Below are 19,226 nucleotides of genomic sequence, written 5' to 3' on the forward strand. Positions count from 1 at the left end.
CGAAAATCATACTCAAAAGCTTTTCATAATATCAAAAATGAATAAATAGTACTAAATAGTTTAACACACAGTACCCGGTTACATCTGATTAGTACGCTACGGTATTAACTTTTTATAATAGTAAAATTCCAGAAGAAACTGCCGGTTTGTGTAATTTTTTGAGGTATTTACCGGTTCGCAAAAGGTTGAGAAACACTGCTATACAGTCTATTAAGTAAAAAAAGAAGTGAAATTTCAACCGGGTTCAACGTTGTTGTAACAAATCTACCAATAGTATAGACTTGGCAGACATCGACTAGGCTAATGTCAGATATATACAAAATCGTGGAACTTCCAAACTTCTAAACATTTTTTAATGTTTGCCATGTGATTTGAATTGTATCTGATAAAGCAGTACCACTGTACTAAATTTTTGTATAATCTGTTACTCCGTTTTAAGTTTATTTAAAACAAAACACTTCAAAATTTCAACTTTTTCATAAACGTAGCTATTTAGTACAAAAGCTAGTTTAGCTAAATCCCTCTATTTAGAGCTAAACTATACCTGATAGCTCGTTGTATCCCTTATTATTAAAATTGAAAAACTAGCTCGTGCCATTTGGGCATGTAAACTCATGTAAATATTAGAGGTGTTCCTTGAATTTAAAAAAAAATCAAAAACCAACTTTGAATAAAAAAAAAAAACAATTTTAAACAGCAAACTGTTAAGAAAACATTTGAAAAAAATTAAAAACTCCTCGATAATTATTTATTTTTGATTCTCGATTTGTATTATATATGGTCAAAATTATTTGCAGATTAACTAAAACATATTTATTTTCAAGGGGCGGGTATCAAATTACTAAACACAAATTTTTATTCACTATTAAAAAATTTATATGATCAACATTTTTAAACGAGAACGCAACTTAATTTTAAAAAAAATTATACTATATATTTTGTTTCATTTCAAGTGTAGACTTCGAAAAAGAATAGCGAGTGCACTTTATTTTATTTAATTATAAAATCTCAATCGATTAAATATATTCACATCAAATATAGAGTTCACCCATTACTAGAACCCCAAACAAAGAGAAAATTACAAACAAATGAAAAATGACTAGTATATCTGAAATAGGGTTGAAGAACATTTGCCATTAGAAAAGACCTCATCACGTTTTCTGAAAGCTTTGAGCTTTCAGTTTTTAATTTTAGTCTATAGTGAATTAAATATAGATCCATCAATTTTCAGCTGTTCGTAAAGAAATACCTAAGGTTCCTTTTCATGATATTAAACGATGCGGTAATAGTTTACAATTTTTTACAAAAAAAACTTTCCTAAATACACATTTAACAGATTGTTCAGTAATCAAGTCTTGGGATGTTAACCAAGGCCATCCTCTGGATATGCTTAAGCAGTTTCTTTTTAAAATTAACACACTGACGTTTTATATGTCCATTCTGTTTACAATAACTACAGGTGTTTGTATCCAACATTCTTTGCAAAGTTTCAGAATTTACATTTTCGGTTGCAATCACCATTATTTCTGCTCTTATTATTTTACAGGAATATTTTGAATGTCCAAGTTTTCCACAGTAACCACATTGTTTAACTATAGTGCCACTCGAGTTCATGTGAAAAGGGTCGAGTGTACCAAGTTGTTTTAAATTTTCTGTCACGATTCCGTTTAATTTATTACATAAACTTTGTGTATGTCCTTCTGATGAACAAAAGTCACATAATAAAATTTTCTTTTGTGTGACACCTGAAATTTTAAAACTATTTTCCGCTTCAAATTTTTGTAGACTTTTAAGAAACTTATCGTCATCGAAAATTCCATCTAAAATGTCAACTTTACGTTTTTCGCAATTAAGTAGCTTATGCCTTTTCTTGTTGCAATAAAAACATATAGGATGTAATTTTTTATCAGTTTTACTAGGTTGCGATATGCATTCGACTGACTCTTTTGTATGGCCTTCTTTTTTACAATTTGTACACTTTAAAACTTGGTTTCCCGTAGATGAACTACTTTCTAATGCTTTTTCGGTATTTGGCACTTCAGTTTTTGTTTTTAGGGTCTCAAAAAATTTATCGAAATCAAAAACTCTATTTTCGATGTCTCTTTTACGCTTTTGACATTCTAATACATCATGATTTGCCTCATTACAATACCAACATAAGGGTTGCAAATTTTTACCAGTGTTATTAGAATTCGTTTCGGTTTCAAGAGCTGTTTTGGTACTATTATTTTTTTCAGATTTTTGTTTTTCACTTTCATCTTCAATTTTTTCTATCTTTATAGATTCAATAATTTCAGAACTACATTTTAATGTTGCTTCAGTAATGTTTTGAACGTCAGCGGTTGTAGTGTTTGTTACAGCACTTTTTGTTTTTAGAGTTTCAAAAAATTTTTCGAAATCAAAAATTCCTTCTCTAATATGTCTTTTACGACTTCGGCATTCAAATACATCATGGTTTGGTTTATTACAATACCAACATAAGAGTTTCAAATTGTTGCCAATATTATTAGAATTCCTTTCGGTTTTAAAGCTACTTTCGATTTTTTGGTTTGCATCAACTTCAGTTTTTAATAATTTTTCTGTCTTCGTAATTTCAATAGTTTCAGAGTTACTTTGTACAGTTTTTTCTTTATTTCCGTTATTTGATTTTAAATTTAAGTCTATTTGATTTTTTGTAACAAGCCTAGTATTACTGGAATTTGTTTCTATTTTAAGATCAGTTTTGGTACTTTTTTCAAAAGTTATATGAGAACTACTTTCCGATTTTTGTTCTTCGGTCGTAGATAATTTTTCTGCCTCCGAAGATTCAGTAGTTTCAGAACTACCTTTTAATGCTTTTTCTATATTCCCGTTATTTAAATTTAAGACATTTTGGTTTTTTTTATGAAGATCAGTATTCTTAGAATTTGTTTTGGTACTATCAGTGTTTTCAGAGTTTCTTTGGAATGCTTTAGAACTACTATCTGACTTTATTTTTATAAATTTTTCAAGTGGATTTGATGAATCTGAAAAATAGTGATTTAAAATGTTTTAGGATGTACTTACACGATAAGTCATGGGGAAAAATAATAAATTCTCTTTAGTAAAATTTGCAATGCATTCCGTGACATCAAAAAAAATCTTACGAGTTAGAATGCAAACGCATAGGGGGGAAATTTTATGCCCTTTTTCTTTTTATTTTCCCATAAAATAATTTTGCTGACGGAAAAAATTTTCTTTTCTTTTTATAGATTTGATTTTTCGAATTTTTATGTTTGAAACTAATTTTTAAATCCAAAAATTAATTAAAAACTCTTAAAGACCCCCAAAATTTTGTGTTATTTTTGATTATAAGAATATCAATCATAATTTTATTGGTATTAATATGGAAAAATAATATACAATAGTTAAAATTGGAAAAGTAATACTCAAAAGTGATCCATTTCATCTTTACTATTTTTTCCTAAATTACTGATTACGATGATATTTTTGGTAAAATGAATGGCATCTCAATAGAGTAGACAACTTGAATAATGATTTCTTCAATATATCGAAAACTGAGGTAGATATCGAAAAATTTTAATTTTGGCTTAATTTCGTCCATTTATAACATAATTTATCACCAAGATTTACAAGTTTACCCCTTCCATATTTCTGTGGCTGTTGAATTTAACTAAACTGATTACTAAACGATTTTGGCTAAATCAGTTAATTGTTGAAATACTCTGCATAGACAGTGTTGAGTATCGGTACTTGCATTATTTTCTATCTATCTAATCTAATAAATATTAAAAATAAATGTTTGTATGTATGTAAGTCTTCTGTTTTTGTTCTATTCGTTTCTAAACTATTTATCAGATTGTGATGAAACTTTGTTAGGCTTTCTGAGGACGTCTACGAGAGTTTCTAATCCAAAAAATTTATATAAATAAAAATATTTGGGTTACACTAACAGGTTACCATACATACACACGTACCCATTTTTTGTGGTTAACATTTCAAGTCAATTGTCAACAACCCAAATTGTATCTGGTCGTTTGGGAAATGAAAGTTGTCTGACTGAAACTGATAACTTGTTCTCTGAGACGCTAAAAGCATAAAACCCACACTTTATGGTAAAACATTTGATAACAATTTTTCCTGATTTTTAAACATCCAAGTAATCATGAAAACCCATTGTCATAAATTTTCATTCCAAGGCTTTTAATAAGTAAGGTAGTTTCAAAAAATTGTGTAAATTTAAGGAATTTTTTAAAATAGAAATCAAAAACTAACATTGCCTTGTATATATTTTCTATAGATGTAATTTTGCTAAATATGTGATGTCTGAGAACTAACACAAACTCATAAGCCACACTAAGATCTCTTTCCTTCCTAGGGGTTAATAATTGGTAAAATTCCATCTAATATTATACAGTAGCTAATTTGTTTCACTGGACGCTTTTTATGGATGATTTTGGATTTCCTACTGACCTAGACATCTTAACAACTCAGGCAGTAAGCCCATTAGGTCACCAGAGCATAATTATCCCAAGATGCACCAGATAATGTTTTCTATTTCATATTCGTGATTAGGGAAATAGTTTGTCATAAAACCTTTAAGATATTAATCCGAATCGCTCTTGATCGATCATATTTCATTCTTGGAAAAATTACATACCTGTATTATATGACATTTTTGTTGAAACTTCATCAAGTTTTTTATCTTTACCACAATTGATTTCTTCGCCATATTTATTAATATTAATTATGTTATTACTATTAGTTGAAGGTGATACTAAATTTAAAATATTAGTGCATATTGTTGTTGAAAAATGGCGCTTTTGACATTTTGTACATTTTATTCGTTTACGTCGAGAATTATTTTTTTTCTGTGCTTCTTGGGGGACGTTTTTTATTGGAAACTTATTTGGTGTTGACTCAATTTCTAATTTTTTTATAAACGAATACATTTGTACAATTGATGTGTTGGTATTCGATTCGAGACTTTTTTCCAAGTTTTCTGGATGTTTTGGGCAATCTTTCCGATGATTGCTATAAAAATAACATACATCACAAATCATTTCTTTTACTGACACGGGTACAATTTGCGATTTTTCAGAATTGTTCTCAATAATATTTTGATTTTTGTTCAGAACATCATCTTCCAGTAATCCTGAGACAAATTCATTTGTCGTACTTGTTATTTGGGATGATTGAGGCGATAAATAAAATGGATTTGGAAATCCAAGAGATGAATTTATGTTTCCATCATTTGGGTTTGGAACGCCATAAGATGAATTTGAAATTTCAAGAGAAGGATAGGGAATTCCAGATGGTGGATATGGATTTTCAATGGGTGCATTTGCAATTCCAATAGGTGGATGCGGATCAGCAACGGTTGGATGTGGAAATGGATTTGAAAATTCAACATGTGTATTTTGAATAATTTCAGAAGATGTGTATGGAATTTCAATGGGTGGATTTGTAATTCCAAAGGGTGAATTTGCAATTCCAATGGGTGGAATTGTAATTCCAATAGGCGGACGAGGAGCAGCAATAAATGGATCTGGAAATGAATTTGAAAATCCAACAGGTTGATTTGGAATATGATTACAAATTTGCCAAGAAGGATTACTGTCAGATGATGTTGGTGGACTTGATGACGTCATCAGTTGCTGAATACTTTGATCTACAAATATTTTTATTGACGACTTCAGATCCCAATTCGTTATTTCCAATAATCTACAATAATTTCATTAAAAAAATTATTTAAATATTTCACAAATTAGTTAACAGGCATTTTTCAAAATTGAGGAAATACTGCCTCTTAACTAAATTGTGAGCTACATTTATCAAACAAAAACCTTTTTGCAATTTCCACGTCAGTTTCACATATTTTGACAATTGTTTCTATTAGACATGATTGTTCTTCGTCGGTAAAAGTTTTTGGTTTAATTTCGTTATGATTTTGAAAAGCCAATTTTACTTGACTCGTTGTAGCATTTGAAATAAACAATTGTTCATTGACAATGTGATATTCGCCATCCGCTGCTGCTAATATTACAAAAGTGCGAGAAAAATTTAACAAATTTCTAGAATCGTATTTTTCTTTATCGCTTCCTTCTCGAAAAACTCCTGTTACTGAAATTACAGTTGTTTTATCCTAGAAATTTTATTTTTATTACAGTTTATACTCAGAAAGTACAAAAAGAATTGATTGCAACATTTACTGAGATATCTCTACACATTCAATACAATTTTAATTTTTTTAATTAATAAAAATGATTATCTATCAGCTTATTTATTTATTTATTTCCTTTTTTTTCTAAAATGCTCGGATACATTTTATGTTATCCTCTTATTTTAGATTATTTTTAATAGTCAACTCTAGAAGCTCAGCAGTTGGTTAAAGCTTAAAGTGTAACCAATTCCGTTCGCGTTAAGCATAGGGTAGCGGATTCGATTCCCGCCGTCAAAACAAAAATTAATTTAATAGTTGAGTTGGGCTGGTGTAGTGCATTGTATATGCATGAAGGAGGTACACTCAGTCTCTCAAAATAATTGAGGAGCTGATAAATGAAATTATCATCGGAAAAGGTGGTAAAAGACATATAAGGTATCACAATGGGCTCTATAGCCTCAGTATGGCCTTCGTGCACAGCCTATATAACCTAATCTAACTTAATAAATATTGCAAACAAATTGAAATAGAAATTAAAATGTTACCTACCACATGATATAATACATCTACAGTAAAAGAGTACAAATCATGTTCACTGGCAGACAATTTACATAAAATTTTCACAATATCTTCTCGAGAATGATACAAAAACTTTTCATACTTTTTGGAATCCTTATTATTTAATAAGTTCCGATTAATTCTTTGGAATTTATCAAGTCTATAAAATAAGGAATAGAACAATAGAACAGAATTGAACTAGAGAACTTATAGCATTTTTTATGCCCTTAACTCATTTCGAGTCAAAATCCAAACATAAATCCACAATTTTTTCAAAGCAGCGAATTTCCACTTTGCTAGTTTTGCACTAGTTTTTTTATAAAATCTTTTTTCGAGTCATTTTACGAAAAAAATATCTATAAAATTAAACCAGAAAAAATTTCCCAGAATTTATATCAATAGTTTCAGCGTACGAACGCCACAAAGTTTTACTTAATGCGCGTTTTCGCAGAATAGCTCGTTTCCACACCAACTTGAGGTAGGGTGAGCGGCGCGTTTTTTTTTAAATGTAGCTATAATCCTTTTTGCTTAACTTCAGCTACTTCACCATCCGTTAGTAGATTTTCGCAAATAAAACAGTTTCCTTTATTAGAAACAATGGCTCAATGAACGCAAACTAATTATTCTATTGAGTTCTGCGGACAGACAATTTGTTAACAATTTTATTTTTTTAATGTTTTAGTGAATATCAGGCAATTAACTATTGCGTATCAAGCGATAAATATATGATACCTTATGAGCAGTAACTCGATAAAAACTTTAATGAAAAATTGACTTTTATTATCATAAAGCAAACATACCACTTTTGAGAGGTATGTTAGAGAGGTATTAGCTTGTTTAAACGAGTTATTCAGCATAATCACAGCACCACACATTGCAGCGCTCGTACGCCAAAACTATTGAATTTATGAAAAAAAATGATGAAGACATAATATTATAAGAAATTTTCTCCAGTTTAATTTTGTATATAGATATTTTCCTCGTAAAATGACTCGGAAAGAATATATCGTCAAAAAACTACTTTTCGATGCCATTTTTCGAATTTGGCGACCTTTTTGAAAGATACGAGGTAGCAAAAGGGAAATTCGAAAAGAGCACCTTAAAATCTATGAAATCACCCATTTTCAAAAGTCTCGGAAAACATTCCAGGTAACCCCTTTTTTGAACCAAAAGATTATTCATTTTGTTAAAATATATCCCCTTCGGGACCCAAAATAAAATATATTATAAGTTAGATTGTAAAATTTGTGAGCTCCGACTCCAAAAATAGTGAACACCGAGTATTTTACACGAAAACAGATATTATTCTTTGACCATGGAGCTTGTTCTTTGATCTAGAAAAAGCGCTATTCAGCGTTGTCGTACAAAGATAAAAAAGCTTGCCAAAGAAATATTTGTTTTCATACACATTTACTCGGCGTTCAGTTTTTAGTATCATAAAAATAAATAGAAAAAATTTCTCCACCGAAAGTTGATTGGAGAAATTCCAAGTCGAGCTTTTCTCCGTTTCTTAATCCTTATTTTCTACAATCATCTCCCTTTTCTAAAATCAATATTGGCTGAGAATCTAATGAAATGCATACATTTTTAAATCAGATGTCTTAAAGGCACTTCAAAACATAAAGATAAAATTTTTGATATTTGTGGTGTATACAGTATACCTTCGATTCAGGACATTAAATTTCTTACTTTTCAGTTGTTGATGTAATTTGATTTGGGATTAATGATGAAGTTAACGATAGCAACGCTTCTGAATGATACAAATCAATCAACGATTCACGATTTGTATCATATAGCTTAAAATAGTGTTCCAAAAATTGATCAACTAAATTTATTGATGAATATTTTATTAAAAAATTTTTACGAGATATCGGTATTCCATTTTTACATAGTTCCTCACCATCCTAAAAAGTAAAATTAGGAACATTTTTAATATTAAAGTCATACTCACAAAAATAGTGTTAGCTAAATACAGAATGTCCTTTAAAATAATTTATAGGCCCCTTGTAGAATTACACTTACTAATATTTTTATGTTTGGGCAGACTTTTTTTACGTTCGAAACATACTCGTAATTTTCATATGCATTACATATTGGATTCTCATCTAACCAAAGTTCAGTAATATTAAATTTTTGTAACAAATTCAGTTCTGAAATGTCAGCGATCTAAAAAATTAAAAATTTAATACTTTATTTAATTAAATCTAATAATAATATTAAACATTAGAGACAAATTTAGAGATAGGCTGAACACGTTACTTTATACTATTTATAATTGCTTCTTTTACAGTCCAGTGAAATGAGACAATAAAAAAGTCGATCTGCTTAAAAAATCCAAGTGAAGTTCTAACACAAGAATTATCTTTCCAAGACGCAAGAAAATTCTTATGAAAAGTCCATTGCAAAATTATGTGCGCAAATTCAAGGTCAAAGATGGCGAAAATATTTTTTTTTTTAAATCTCGTAAACTCTAATAAAGTTTATCGCAGTTTGAGTTATTATAAAATTTGTTTGTAAATTTTACATAGAAAAGGTTCTCTACAAAATATCTGTAGGTAGAAGCAATAGTTCTCAAGATATTTTTAATTTATTTAAAAATGAAAAAAATCTTTTTTCGCCACCTTTGACCTTGAACATTTTGTTTGCGCACACTATTTTACAATGGACTTTTCATAGTTCATTTTTTGCATTCGAATAAAGACAATCTCGGTGAAAAAACTTCACTTGAATTTTTTAAGCATAAAAATATTTATTTTGCTGGGCTATTAAAGTATAACTCGATAACTAATAGACCACAAGATGATGACAAGTCAAGTTCGCTCATTTTATCGTTCCAGTCTCACATCACTTAACTAGAATGGAAAAAAATTTTTTTGCTCATAACTAATGTATCGAAAAATTTATTTTTCATTTTTCAAAATACTCACGAAAAAGGGTTGAAAATAAGGGCATGATTTACTAAGGAAACATGACATTTTTCTGCTTTTTTAAGTATTTTAAAAGTGTGCTGCCAATCGAAAGTTTGAATCGTATAGTTTGAATCGGATGTTTTAAATAAATTAAAAAAAAAAAAAACAAAAACAAAGGATGTTTTTTGGAATTATCGTGTAAAAAAATAGTTGTGAGTATTTATGACACCCAACCAGTTTCTTCAATTTGAAAATATTGACTAACAGGATGTGTGCAGCGCTATATCTAAAAATAAAATTTTTCTAAAAATTAAAAGAAAATTTATTTACTAAATTATTCCGTAAGTCAATTGAATGAAGTAATTTGAAGGTCCAAATATAAGTCATCACTTCCAGACCGTCAATTTTTGATATCTCATTATTATTTAATTGTAAACATCTCACATTTAATTCATTCGCTAACGATAAAACGAACATCAAAACTTTGTGCTGACTGATTGAACAGAAAACTTTGTTGCGTAAATCTAAAAAATTACCTCAGATTAAATAAATATTCACAAGGTGTGGTGGGTATGACTTTGGAAGGTCAGACTAATCATTTTTTGATTAAGTAAACTAACTATTTTATTTATCTTGAAACAATTTCAATTATTTTTATAATTATTTATCAACATGAAAATTAGAATCAAGAAGTCTATTATCTCAAGCTAAATACACTTTGGAGATTCATCGTATTTTATAAATGAAATCATAATTTTTACTTTAATCGTTTGTTCGTCCAGTCATCGTACGCCAAAATACGGGATTTTTTTTAAAGCGTAAACAAATTCTGAACACATCAAAACGTAAAAATATAAAAAAATTTTATATTCAATTTTCACGATTTATTCAATTACTTTCTATCAGAATGTTAAAAAATGTGGATTTATGTACTAAAATAGGATTTATTTTTCAAGTTTTTTTCTATCCACACTTTTTGATAGCAATACTGACAATGAAACGGAAAATGAAAAGTAATATAATATGTTTCTAATTTTATGGAAAATTAAACTATGCGATTAAGATGTTAGCTTTCATAAACTCATTAGATTTATCCTAATTTCAACTTCAACTTATTTGAATTTAAATTCAAACACTTATATTCATTTCAGTACGTATTATATACACTCTCATAAACAAGCCCGATTCAAGAATAGAAAATCAATCGAAATAGATAGGAATGATTCCGATTGATTGAATTGGACTTTGTTTTATTAAGTACTAGCTGTGAACTACCCGCTTTGCTGGGCAACATTCCCACTTTCACCCCTCCCCCCATATTCCATATCCTTTTCTAGGTTACTATCTATCACCTAACTAAATTTCATCAAAATCCGTTCAGCCGTTTAGGCATGATAGAGCAAAACTCCCAGCAAAAACCATAAAAAAATCACTAACTCAATTCAGTTTTCTGCCTACTTCCTACCCCCTAAGTACGATGACGTGATCATTTTGATCTTATATCCGTTTTTAGGTAACCATCTATTACCTCACTAAATTTCATCAAAATCTGTTCAGCCGTTTAGACGTGAAAGAGCAAAAGTCCCAACAAAAACGACTAAAAATCACTAACTCAATTTAGTTATCTGCCTACTGCCTACCCCCTAAGAACGATGGCGTGATTATTTATAGCCTATGACCATTTCTAGGTTATCATCTATCACCATACCAAAATCAAAATCCGTTCAGCCGTTTAGGCGTGAAAGAGTAACAGACAGGCAGACAGAGTAACTTTCGCATTTATAATATTAGTATGGATTTACATTTCTTAATAAAAAAAAAGTGCGATTAATGAAGAAATTTCCGATCGATTAAATGGAAAATTTCATATTCATGAATCGGACTTTTTTATTAGGGGCCGTTCATAAAATACGTCACGCTAAATTTAGGATTTTGAGACCCCCTCATAAATGCTACTAAAATGCCCATTTTTGTAACACATAAACTATGTATAAGTACTAAACTGTACCAGGATCATCCACGAAATTTTCCAAATTTAAAACACCAGTTTCTTTTGTATATCTTTTTTTAATTACTTGTGTAATAACATCTTGAATATTTAAGGTTGTTTGATTAGGAACTCCTTTATTCACATGAATACTCAAAACTGCCTAAAAGAAAACAGAAAACATTAGTAGATAAAAGTTTTCTTTAAACCTGTTTAAAATTTACAAATAGTTTGTAAAATATGCTTAAGTACCCTACCGGTGGTTTCCCTTCGGCATACTTCAGTACTAAATTACGTGCACATAGATTTTCAATTGCTTTTGAACAATTTCGTGCAATAAATGTTGCGTTTTCACCATCAAGCTCATATTGTATTGGAAATATATCACCACCACATTGAACAACACTTTTTAATACTTGTTTTGAATCTAAACTGGCACCTTCATGAATCTATAAACAAACAACAATTTTTTTGCTTTTAAAGTATCCTGCCGAATTTAAGTTGGATTTCATACAATAAACTTATGCCAAAAAGTAGATAGAATACTGTTTTTAAAACTTTCAATTGAATTCAGAATTAAAGCATTTGTCTGATTCAAAATCAAAGATGCTTTAAGATTTTGATTCATCTTAATATTTTCATCCTCCAACACCTGAAAGTTAAAATTATTTTATATGTTTTGACATTTATGAAATGATACAAAAAAATATGTCAACAATATTCAACATGCGCTTTAAACTTTTTATACCCTGTATATATGAAATATATATATCAAGGTAAACTAATTTTAGTCACAAGTTTGTCTGTCCGACCGACATCACGATAACTTAAAAACCTTATAAGCTTCATGTTAAAAACGAAAAGAGATATCGAGCTGAAATTTTTATAGCGTGCTCGTAAAAAGTGAGGTTGAGTTCGTACATGGGCAACATAGGTAAATTAGGCCTTGGGTTCGTAGGACCCATCTTGTAAACAGTTAGAGATAAAACAAAAGTTTAAATGTTTCTTATTAAAAAAGAAACAACTTTTGTTTGATAAATCTTTTCGTAAACATCACTGTTTACCCGTGAGGGCGTAAATTTTTGACAAAAATCGACAAAACTTTGGTTCGATTTTCTCGAAAATTATATATAAAATAGGGAAAATTTGCATGTACACTCCTATTGTTATTATACAGAGTTTTCAAAAATTAATCTCAAGAAAAACCTTGTTGTTCAATATTTTTTTTAATCTTTCTAATGAAACGAAAATAAAATCTCCATCGTTCATCCCTTGATCTTTGGCAGGATCAATTTTAAAATCTTAAATAAAATAGAAATACCCCATTTTATATTACGTACAGATTCAAATTCTCTATGCTAAAAAAAAATTTAAATATACTCGAAACATTTATTTCGATTCATGTTAGTTAACGTTAGAAATCGATAAAATTTTTATTTATTTATTTTTTGGTAAATTTGACAGATTTATGAAAAATAGAAAGTATTAAACATATAATTGAAGTGATCATGTAGATGCTAATTTGAAACATTTTTTTCGATTTGTGTTATTTAACGGTGTAGCTGCAAAAACAAATTTTTAAATAATTTTTGAAGAAATTGCGCAGTTATGAAGAAAAAGACAACCTCGCTTCTGAGAGACGAGTGGGAGCTGGTGACATTGTTATATCTCTTACGAGGATCTCGACCGATGATTACTGAGTCATATCCACACAAAATCAATCTAGTTTTATTCGAAAAATTCCATCCATAAATTAGCCTGTTTTTCTATAACATCACAAGATCTTCCTTTCTCAATTTCCATGATTTATCCCTCATTTTAAAGCTTATCGTGCGGCTAATGACGAAAAATAGACTCAAGGTATAAAAATGTACCTCTTAGGAAAAAACAGGCTGGAGAAATAATATTAAGATTTTATTTTGTTCAGTATGTAATTTGCATATCATATCTGTAATAAAATTGCCTATAAATAAAAAGAAAGTAAATTTCTCTAGCCTTGGTTTTAGCCGCGGATCGAGATGATATTGATAAAATCGTGCGCCGTTACCATGGAAACTACTGAAATAAAACTATGCGATAAACCAATTAATAAGAATTAATATTATTTATTCAAATAAAAATGTTATAAAAATTTAAAAAATATATATTTAAAAATAAATTATACAAAAATTGTTGTCTTAATTTTATTTAAATAATTAACGGGTGTTTTTCAAGTTATTTTTTTAATTGAAATACACAGTACATTCGTGAGCAGCAAAGCTCTAGCACTAAGCTCATATTTACCCCCTCGTCAGTTGCTTTTTATTTTGAGATGATTTTTATTGAATTGGAATTTTTGTCTTTTCATATTTTTGTTAGCATGAAATATCTACTTAAAAGGGCAGAGAGTTGACATTAAATCAATTCACATAAAAATCTTTAACCCAAGTTCCCAAGATATCACAAATACAAGTCTTATGCCTGTGGCATTATTTACCGATTTCACATATCGCCACAGAAAACCATCCATAGAGGTGTGGCAAACACAAAATAGAGGTGTTGCACAAAAAAGTTGCAAATGTCCACATTTTCGTTCAAATCATTCAGATAAATATCGTGTCCACACCACTCACACTATTCGAAATAGCTCTACGGTGTCTTTAGGCAAAAATTCATATTTAAACACAAATGGTATAAAATTAGCTTCTCTGTAAAGCTAATATCATGCCGAATCATTTATTGTTTTTATGTATATGTACCTATTTAATTTCGATCATAAAACATAACTTACATTTCCGTTTTATTTTAAATAGGATTTAATACAACTAGGGCTCCGTTTCGTTTTTGGATTCTATACTTAATTGAATAGTAGCATTAATAATTACATTTGTTGCAGTAAAATTTAATTGTTCTAAACATTCGTTGTGTAATTTTGTTAATTGTTCATTTTTTATATTAATTTTTTCAAAAATGCCTTGCAGTTTATTAATTTGACATGTTGCAAAACTATTTGAAATATTGGTTAACAACTCATTAATATTTGATAACGATTTATAAAATAATTCATTATTATATCCAGTTAAATCCACATTATTTAATGGCATTTGACTAGACATTATTTTAAAATATTCTTGCATTTCTTTATAATTTGTACAGTTTTTATTTAGATTTTCTAGTACTTTTTTGGCGATTATTGAATTTTCATGAATTTTCCATTTGATTGTCTTTGAATAAGAACTGTTTTCCTTTTGGATTTCAAGTTGACATTTTAAGTCTGTTAATTCTTTCGTGATCATTGCTAATTGTATTGATTGTTCATTTAATAAATCTTTACTTTCTTTCATTTTTTTCTTCAGTAATTTATTCGTTAATCTTGCACGTAAATAATCATTGTATTTTAAATCTAACTGATGTTGTGAATCTGCTTTGGATGAAGATTGTATGTATGAGTTTGAACATATTGACGATTGATCTGATGATGATGAAGATATTTTACGTTGACGAACTTGTGGAGTTTTAAAAGAATCTGTAGAACTCGATGTTGTGTTTGATATTGATACTGGCACTTTAAATTGATTTCTTTTACTCATTTTCTGTGCATAAATCCAATTAAAGGCACTTTAATACTTTTTTTTTTTTAATTTATTATCTTGAAAACTAAATTCACATTATTTACTCACAAAAAGTTGCTATTCATATAAAAAAAAGCACAAAATTCAAAACATATATAAATTTTGGTACGTTTGTTGGGTTAATTGTGTGACATCTATTTAAGGGGTAACGATATTTCTTGATCATATGGGCGCGGCCATGTTATTTTCCTATTGCTGACATCTGGCGTCGAGAAGAAAACATGTATATAAAGCTACCTATATACATTTTGGCATTATGGAAACGAACCTTTTTGAAAGTATTTTGTGCAAAATGCAAAATTTTTATCTGGTCTGATTTAAAACCATAACTTACATTAAAATCGAATAATCTACTCTTACATATAAATTTACATAAATAAATAATAATCTCTTGTCACCAAAAATATTTTAATAGTTTATACACGAATTTCTGAATAGCACATAATAGTCCTAATACACGAACCAAAGTTTATAAATTTTTAAGACTTTGGTTTTCACATTTTATAAACACGAATTTAAAATATTAACAAAAATAATAACTTCACATAGGATCGGTACATAGATTTGTAAATTTTTTTTTGATTAAAATTTACAAAATTTAAGTCTTTAGCCCTTTGTAACATCATTTTGAACATGCATGCAAATTTTCAGGTCATTTTAACATAAAATACTTTGTTTAAAAAAATGTCGATAATCTTCATATGACTATAGCCCCTTAACGTATTTAAAATTGAGGTTAGGTCTATGTAAATAACAACGAACACGAAACAATTTTTTGATTTAAAAAAATGTGAAGCAGCTCGATAATAAAATATTTATATATAATAAAAAAATGAAACAAATTAATGATGAAATATGTAGATTGTGTTTAAGAACTGATGATTCGATGATGTGTTTCCAAAATTTTAATAACGAGGGCGAAAATCAAAATTCTTTCATAGAAAAAGTTTACAAAATTAGTTCAATCAAGGTAAATTACTACAACGAAAAGATATTTAAAGTATTTTTACTGCGTAGAAATTGAATAAAGTTGACGAAAAAATGTGTCCAATAAAAGTTGTTATTTTATACGGAATACCTTCCTAATTAAAACTTTTTCTACATTAGCTCTATCTTCTACCGGCCACAAATTTGATTTTTAAACTATATTGCAAGTAAAAACTTAAGGCCTCTGTGAGAGTTTAATTCCCTTCAAATAGAACAACTTTTACTTGGGTCATTTTTTTCAAAAGATCTACGTTAAAAAAATTTTCAGCTGGATTTTAATTGGGACACCTAGTATATTATTGCAGTCAAAATCGATTGATTGAGAAGGTTTATATCGAATAATACATTTTTTCCAATTTCTGGATAGTTTTTTTATGAGGGACTAAATGATACTTGAAAGACTTGAAAAAATAATTAAAGCTCAGATTAGATATGGCTTAAATCAATAATTTCTATTTTCGTGACTAATGTCGATAAAAATTAAACTTGGAAACGGAACAATTTATGCCTTACAAAGTATAAGATTCCGGTTTGAATTCGCAAATAAAAACGATTACCATGAATCAGACTTCTAATAAGATGAGCTTTTCGTTTTTTATTTCGCAGCAAAAAGCCACATAAAATTTAATATTTCGAAAGTGAAAAAATAAAAAAACCAAAATCAATGTAAATCTTATTATTTTTGAATAAAGGTGTAGTAAGAAACTACCAGGATTGAGGATTCCAAAACTATATCATGTTTTATATTCTTCCGTTTCTGAGCAATGAGATATTAAATCTTTTTTCGTGCTATGTAAACTATTTATGCTTTCCAAATTTCATTTGGACTCCTTCAATTAAAAATTTGTATTAGTCATTATGCAATTTAAGATTCGTAACTAATTTTTCCTTTTTAAATTTTATGTTTTAGATCTCGTGCCATGATGGCTTACCAAATGTAGTTTGTTTCTTATGCAAGAGAAAAATTGATGAATTTTATGATTTTCGTTCGCAGATCATTGAAACAGAAACAATTTTACGTAAATGTTTAAATATAAAAACTTCGGTAAGTAAAACATATTTCTACATAAAAAATAGACTTGGTTTACACAAACAATATTTTGGTTTTATATTTTGGTTTTAGAATGATTGCGATGAAAACCATGATGAGATGCAGTTGGTATGTGTGGAAGAAGATGGTACTCAAGTATTCACTCTTGATGAACAGTTTAATAATGGCGATGACAGTGTAGTAGTGCTTCCAGTCAATAAAAATGGCGGTAATCAATTGAAAGATAATATTAATAATAACGAAAAAGATGAAGTAGTACTCTATCCAAAGAAACAAAGTTCAATCAATGCGCCTTTGCCTTTAAATCTAATAGACGTTAGTTATATTTCATCTTCAAATTCAAATTTAAACCTAGATGATACAAAAATTATGGCTCAAAGTACCAGTACAAATATTGTAAATAATGATAAGTTCATTGAATCAGATCAAAAGAAGAGTGTACAGATTGAAACACAAAAAGCGGAAGATGAATTTAGTAAACTAAATTTTAGTCCCAACAAGTTTAGCAATAATTTCAACGAAAATAAATGTGTTGTAAGCTGTCAATTATGTTTGAAACAATTTCTTAAATACGATCAACTTCAAGTACACATTTCAAATCATTTCGACGGATTTCATAATTACGAAACTTTAGTTGATGATTTTTCCGATGGTGAAATAGAAGAAGAACAAAATACCTTAAAACAATCAAATAAACCTCTTGTGTGCAAATATTGTTTGATTTGTACAGAAAATTTAAATGAACATATCAAAAATGAGCATTCTGATGAGAAATTTATTTGTAAACATTGTTTGCAGACATTTAAAAATGAAAAAATGTTTAAATCTCATTTACGGCATACTCATTATATTTTACAATGTAATTTATGTCCCAATAAATTTAAAAGCTATCTACAACTCCAAAGTCATTTATCTTCTGTTCATTATAAAGGGGCATTATGGTGTCCACCCTGTTCAAAAGCTTTTACGCAAAAATATGATTTTATATTACACCAGCGGCGACATCTTGGTATAAGGCCATTTCAATGTAAATATTGTGATAAAAAATTTGTTACTATTACATTGTGTAAAGAACATGAGCGTAAACATACTAAAGAGACGACATTCCTTTGTAAATATTGCGGTAAAAGCTACGTTCGAATATCTGATTTACGTAACCATGAAAAAACTGTACATACAAAGGAAGGTCCGATTAATTGCAAAGTTTGTAATAAATTATTTTCAAATTTATCTAGTTATAAATTACATTCGAAAAGACACGAGCTTGGTTTACGATTTGTGTGTAAATTCTGCAATAAAGCATATTATTCTAACTCTGAATTACAACGACATGAACAAATTCATTCTGGTACGAGAAAATTTCCTTGTGATTTGTGTGAAAATTCTTTTATGTCACAACCGGAACTCAATAGGCATTTAAAATATCACAAAGGTGACAAGCAATATAAATGTAATGTATGCGGAAAATGTTATTACGAAAGTGGACATCTAAGAATTCATGAACGTTCGCATACAGGTGTGAAACCATTTGAATGTAAAGTCTGTTCGAAACGGTTTGTATCTCGTGCAAAATTATTAAGGCATGCAAAAATTCACGATCAAAATAAGGGTCAAAATAATGTGGAAAAACAAATTGAACAACCAAAAACAAATTTTCAAAATGTGAATGATAATTTCTTAACGAATTTGCCGAATCAAACAATTCAATTTTTTAATGATCAGATTGTTATATTGAATGAAAATGATGGTACAATTTTGAAATCTACTGATATAGTAAATGAGGGGGCGAAAATGGTAGAATCGAATGAAGCGAAAAATAGTATGGAAATCGAAAATTATAATAAAGTAATGAAAATGGAAAATGTAATTGTGGATGATGTAAGCAACGTATTTGAAATACAAATGTCGGAGGGAAATATTGTTTTGATGGAAAATGATGAGAATTTAATGAATGACCAAGATGTTATTTATTCTTCCATTC

General features: G+C 28.8%; 2 protein-coding genes across 2 annotated transcripts; one reads left to right on the plus strand and one right to left on the minus strand.

Moving 5' to 3' along the window:
* Nucleotides 1-867: 867 nt before the first annotated feature.
* LOC123292704 lies at nt 868-15,165 on the minus strand. The gene is made up of 11 exons (XM_044873417.1): nt 14,755-15,165; nt 12,111-12,248; nt 11,854-12,045; nt 11,618-11,759; nt 9,940-10,133; nt 8,723-8,866; nt 8,390-8,604; nt 6,692-6,860; nt 5,826-6,124; nt 4,640-5,703; nt 868-3,005 (listed from the first exon to the last, which is right to left on the minus strand). Exons 1-11 carry the CDS (start codon nt 15,163-15,165, stop codon nt 1,342-1,344), a joined length of 4,632 nt encoding a protein of 1,543 aa, XP_044729352.1. The 3' UTR covers nt 868-1,341.
* Nucleotides 15,166-16,039: 874 nt separating this feature from the next.
* LOC123292705 (zinc finger protein 354B-like) lies at nt 16,040-19,213 on the plus strand (the record flags this gene model as incomplete). The annotated part of the gene is made up of 3 exons (XM_044873418.1): nt 16,040-16,177; nt 17,105-17,239; nt 17,318-19,213. Coding segments are annotated over exons 1-3 (2,169 nt in total), but the record flags the coding sequence as incomplete, so codon positions are not given.
* Nucleotides 19,214-19,226: the final 13 nt, after the last annotated feature.

Source organism: Chrysoperla carnea, chromosome 2, assembly GCF_905475395.1.
Source record: "Chrysoperla carnea chromosome 2, inChrCarn1.1, whole genome shotgun sequence".
Lineage (NCBI taxonomy): Eukaryota > Metazoa > Arthropoda > Insecta > Neuroptera > Chrysopidae > Chrysoperla > Chrysoperla carnea.

Excerpts from the sequence above, each read along its gene's own strand:
- LOC123292704 (XM_044873417.1), bottom strand. The coding sequence starts at position 15,165 with ATGAGTAAAAGAAATCAATTTAAAGTGCCAGTATCAATATCAAACACA. Across the intron at positions 8,605-8,722 it reads GCCCAAACATAAAAATATTA|GATGGTGAGGAACTATGTAA; the intron begins GTAAGTGTAATT and ends TTTACTTTTTAG. Across the intron at positions 6,125-6,691 it reads TAGATGTATTATATCATGTG|GATAAAACAACTGTAATTTC; the intron begins GTAGGTAACATT and ends TAAAATTTCTAG.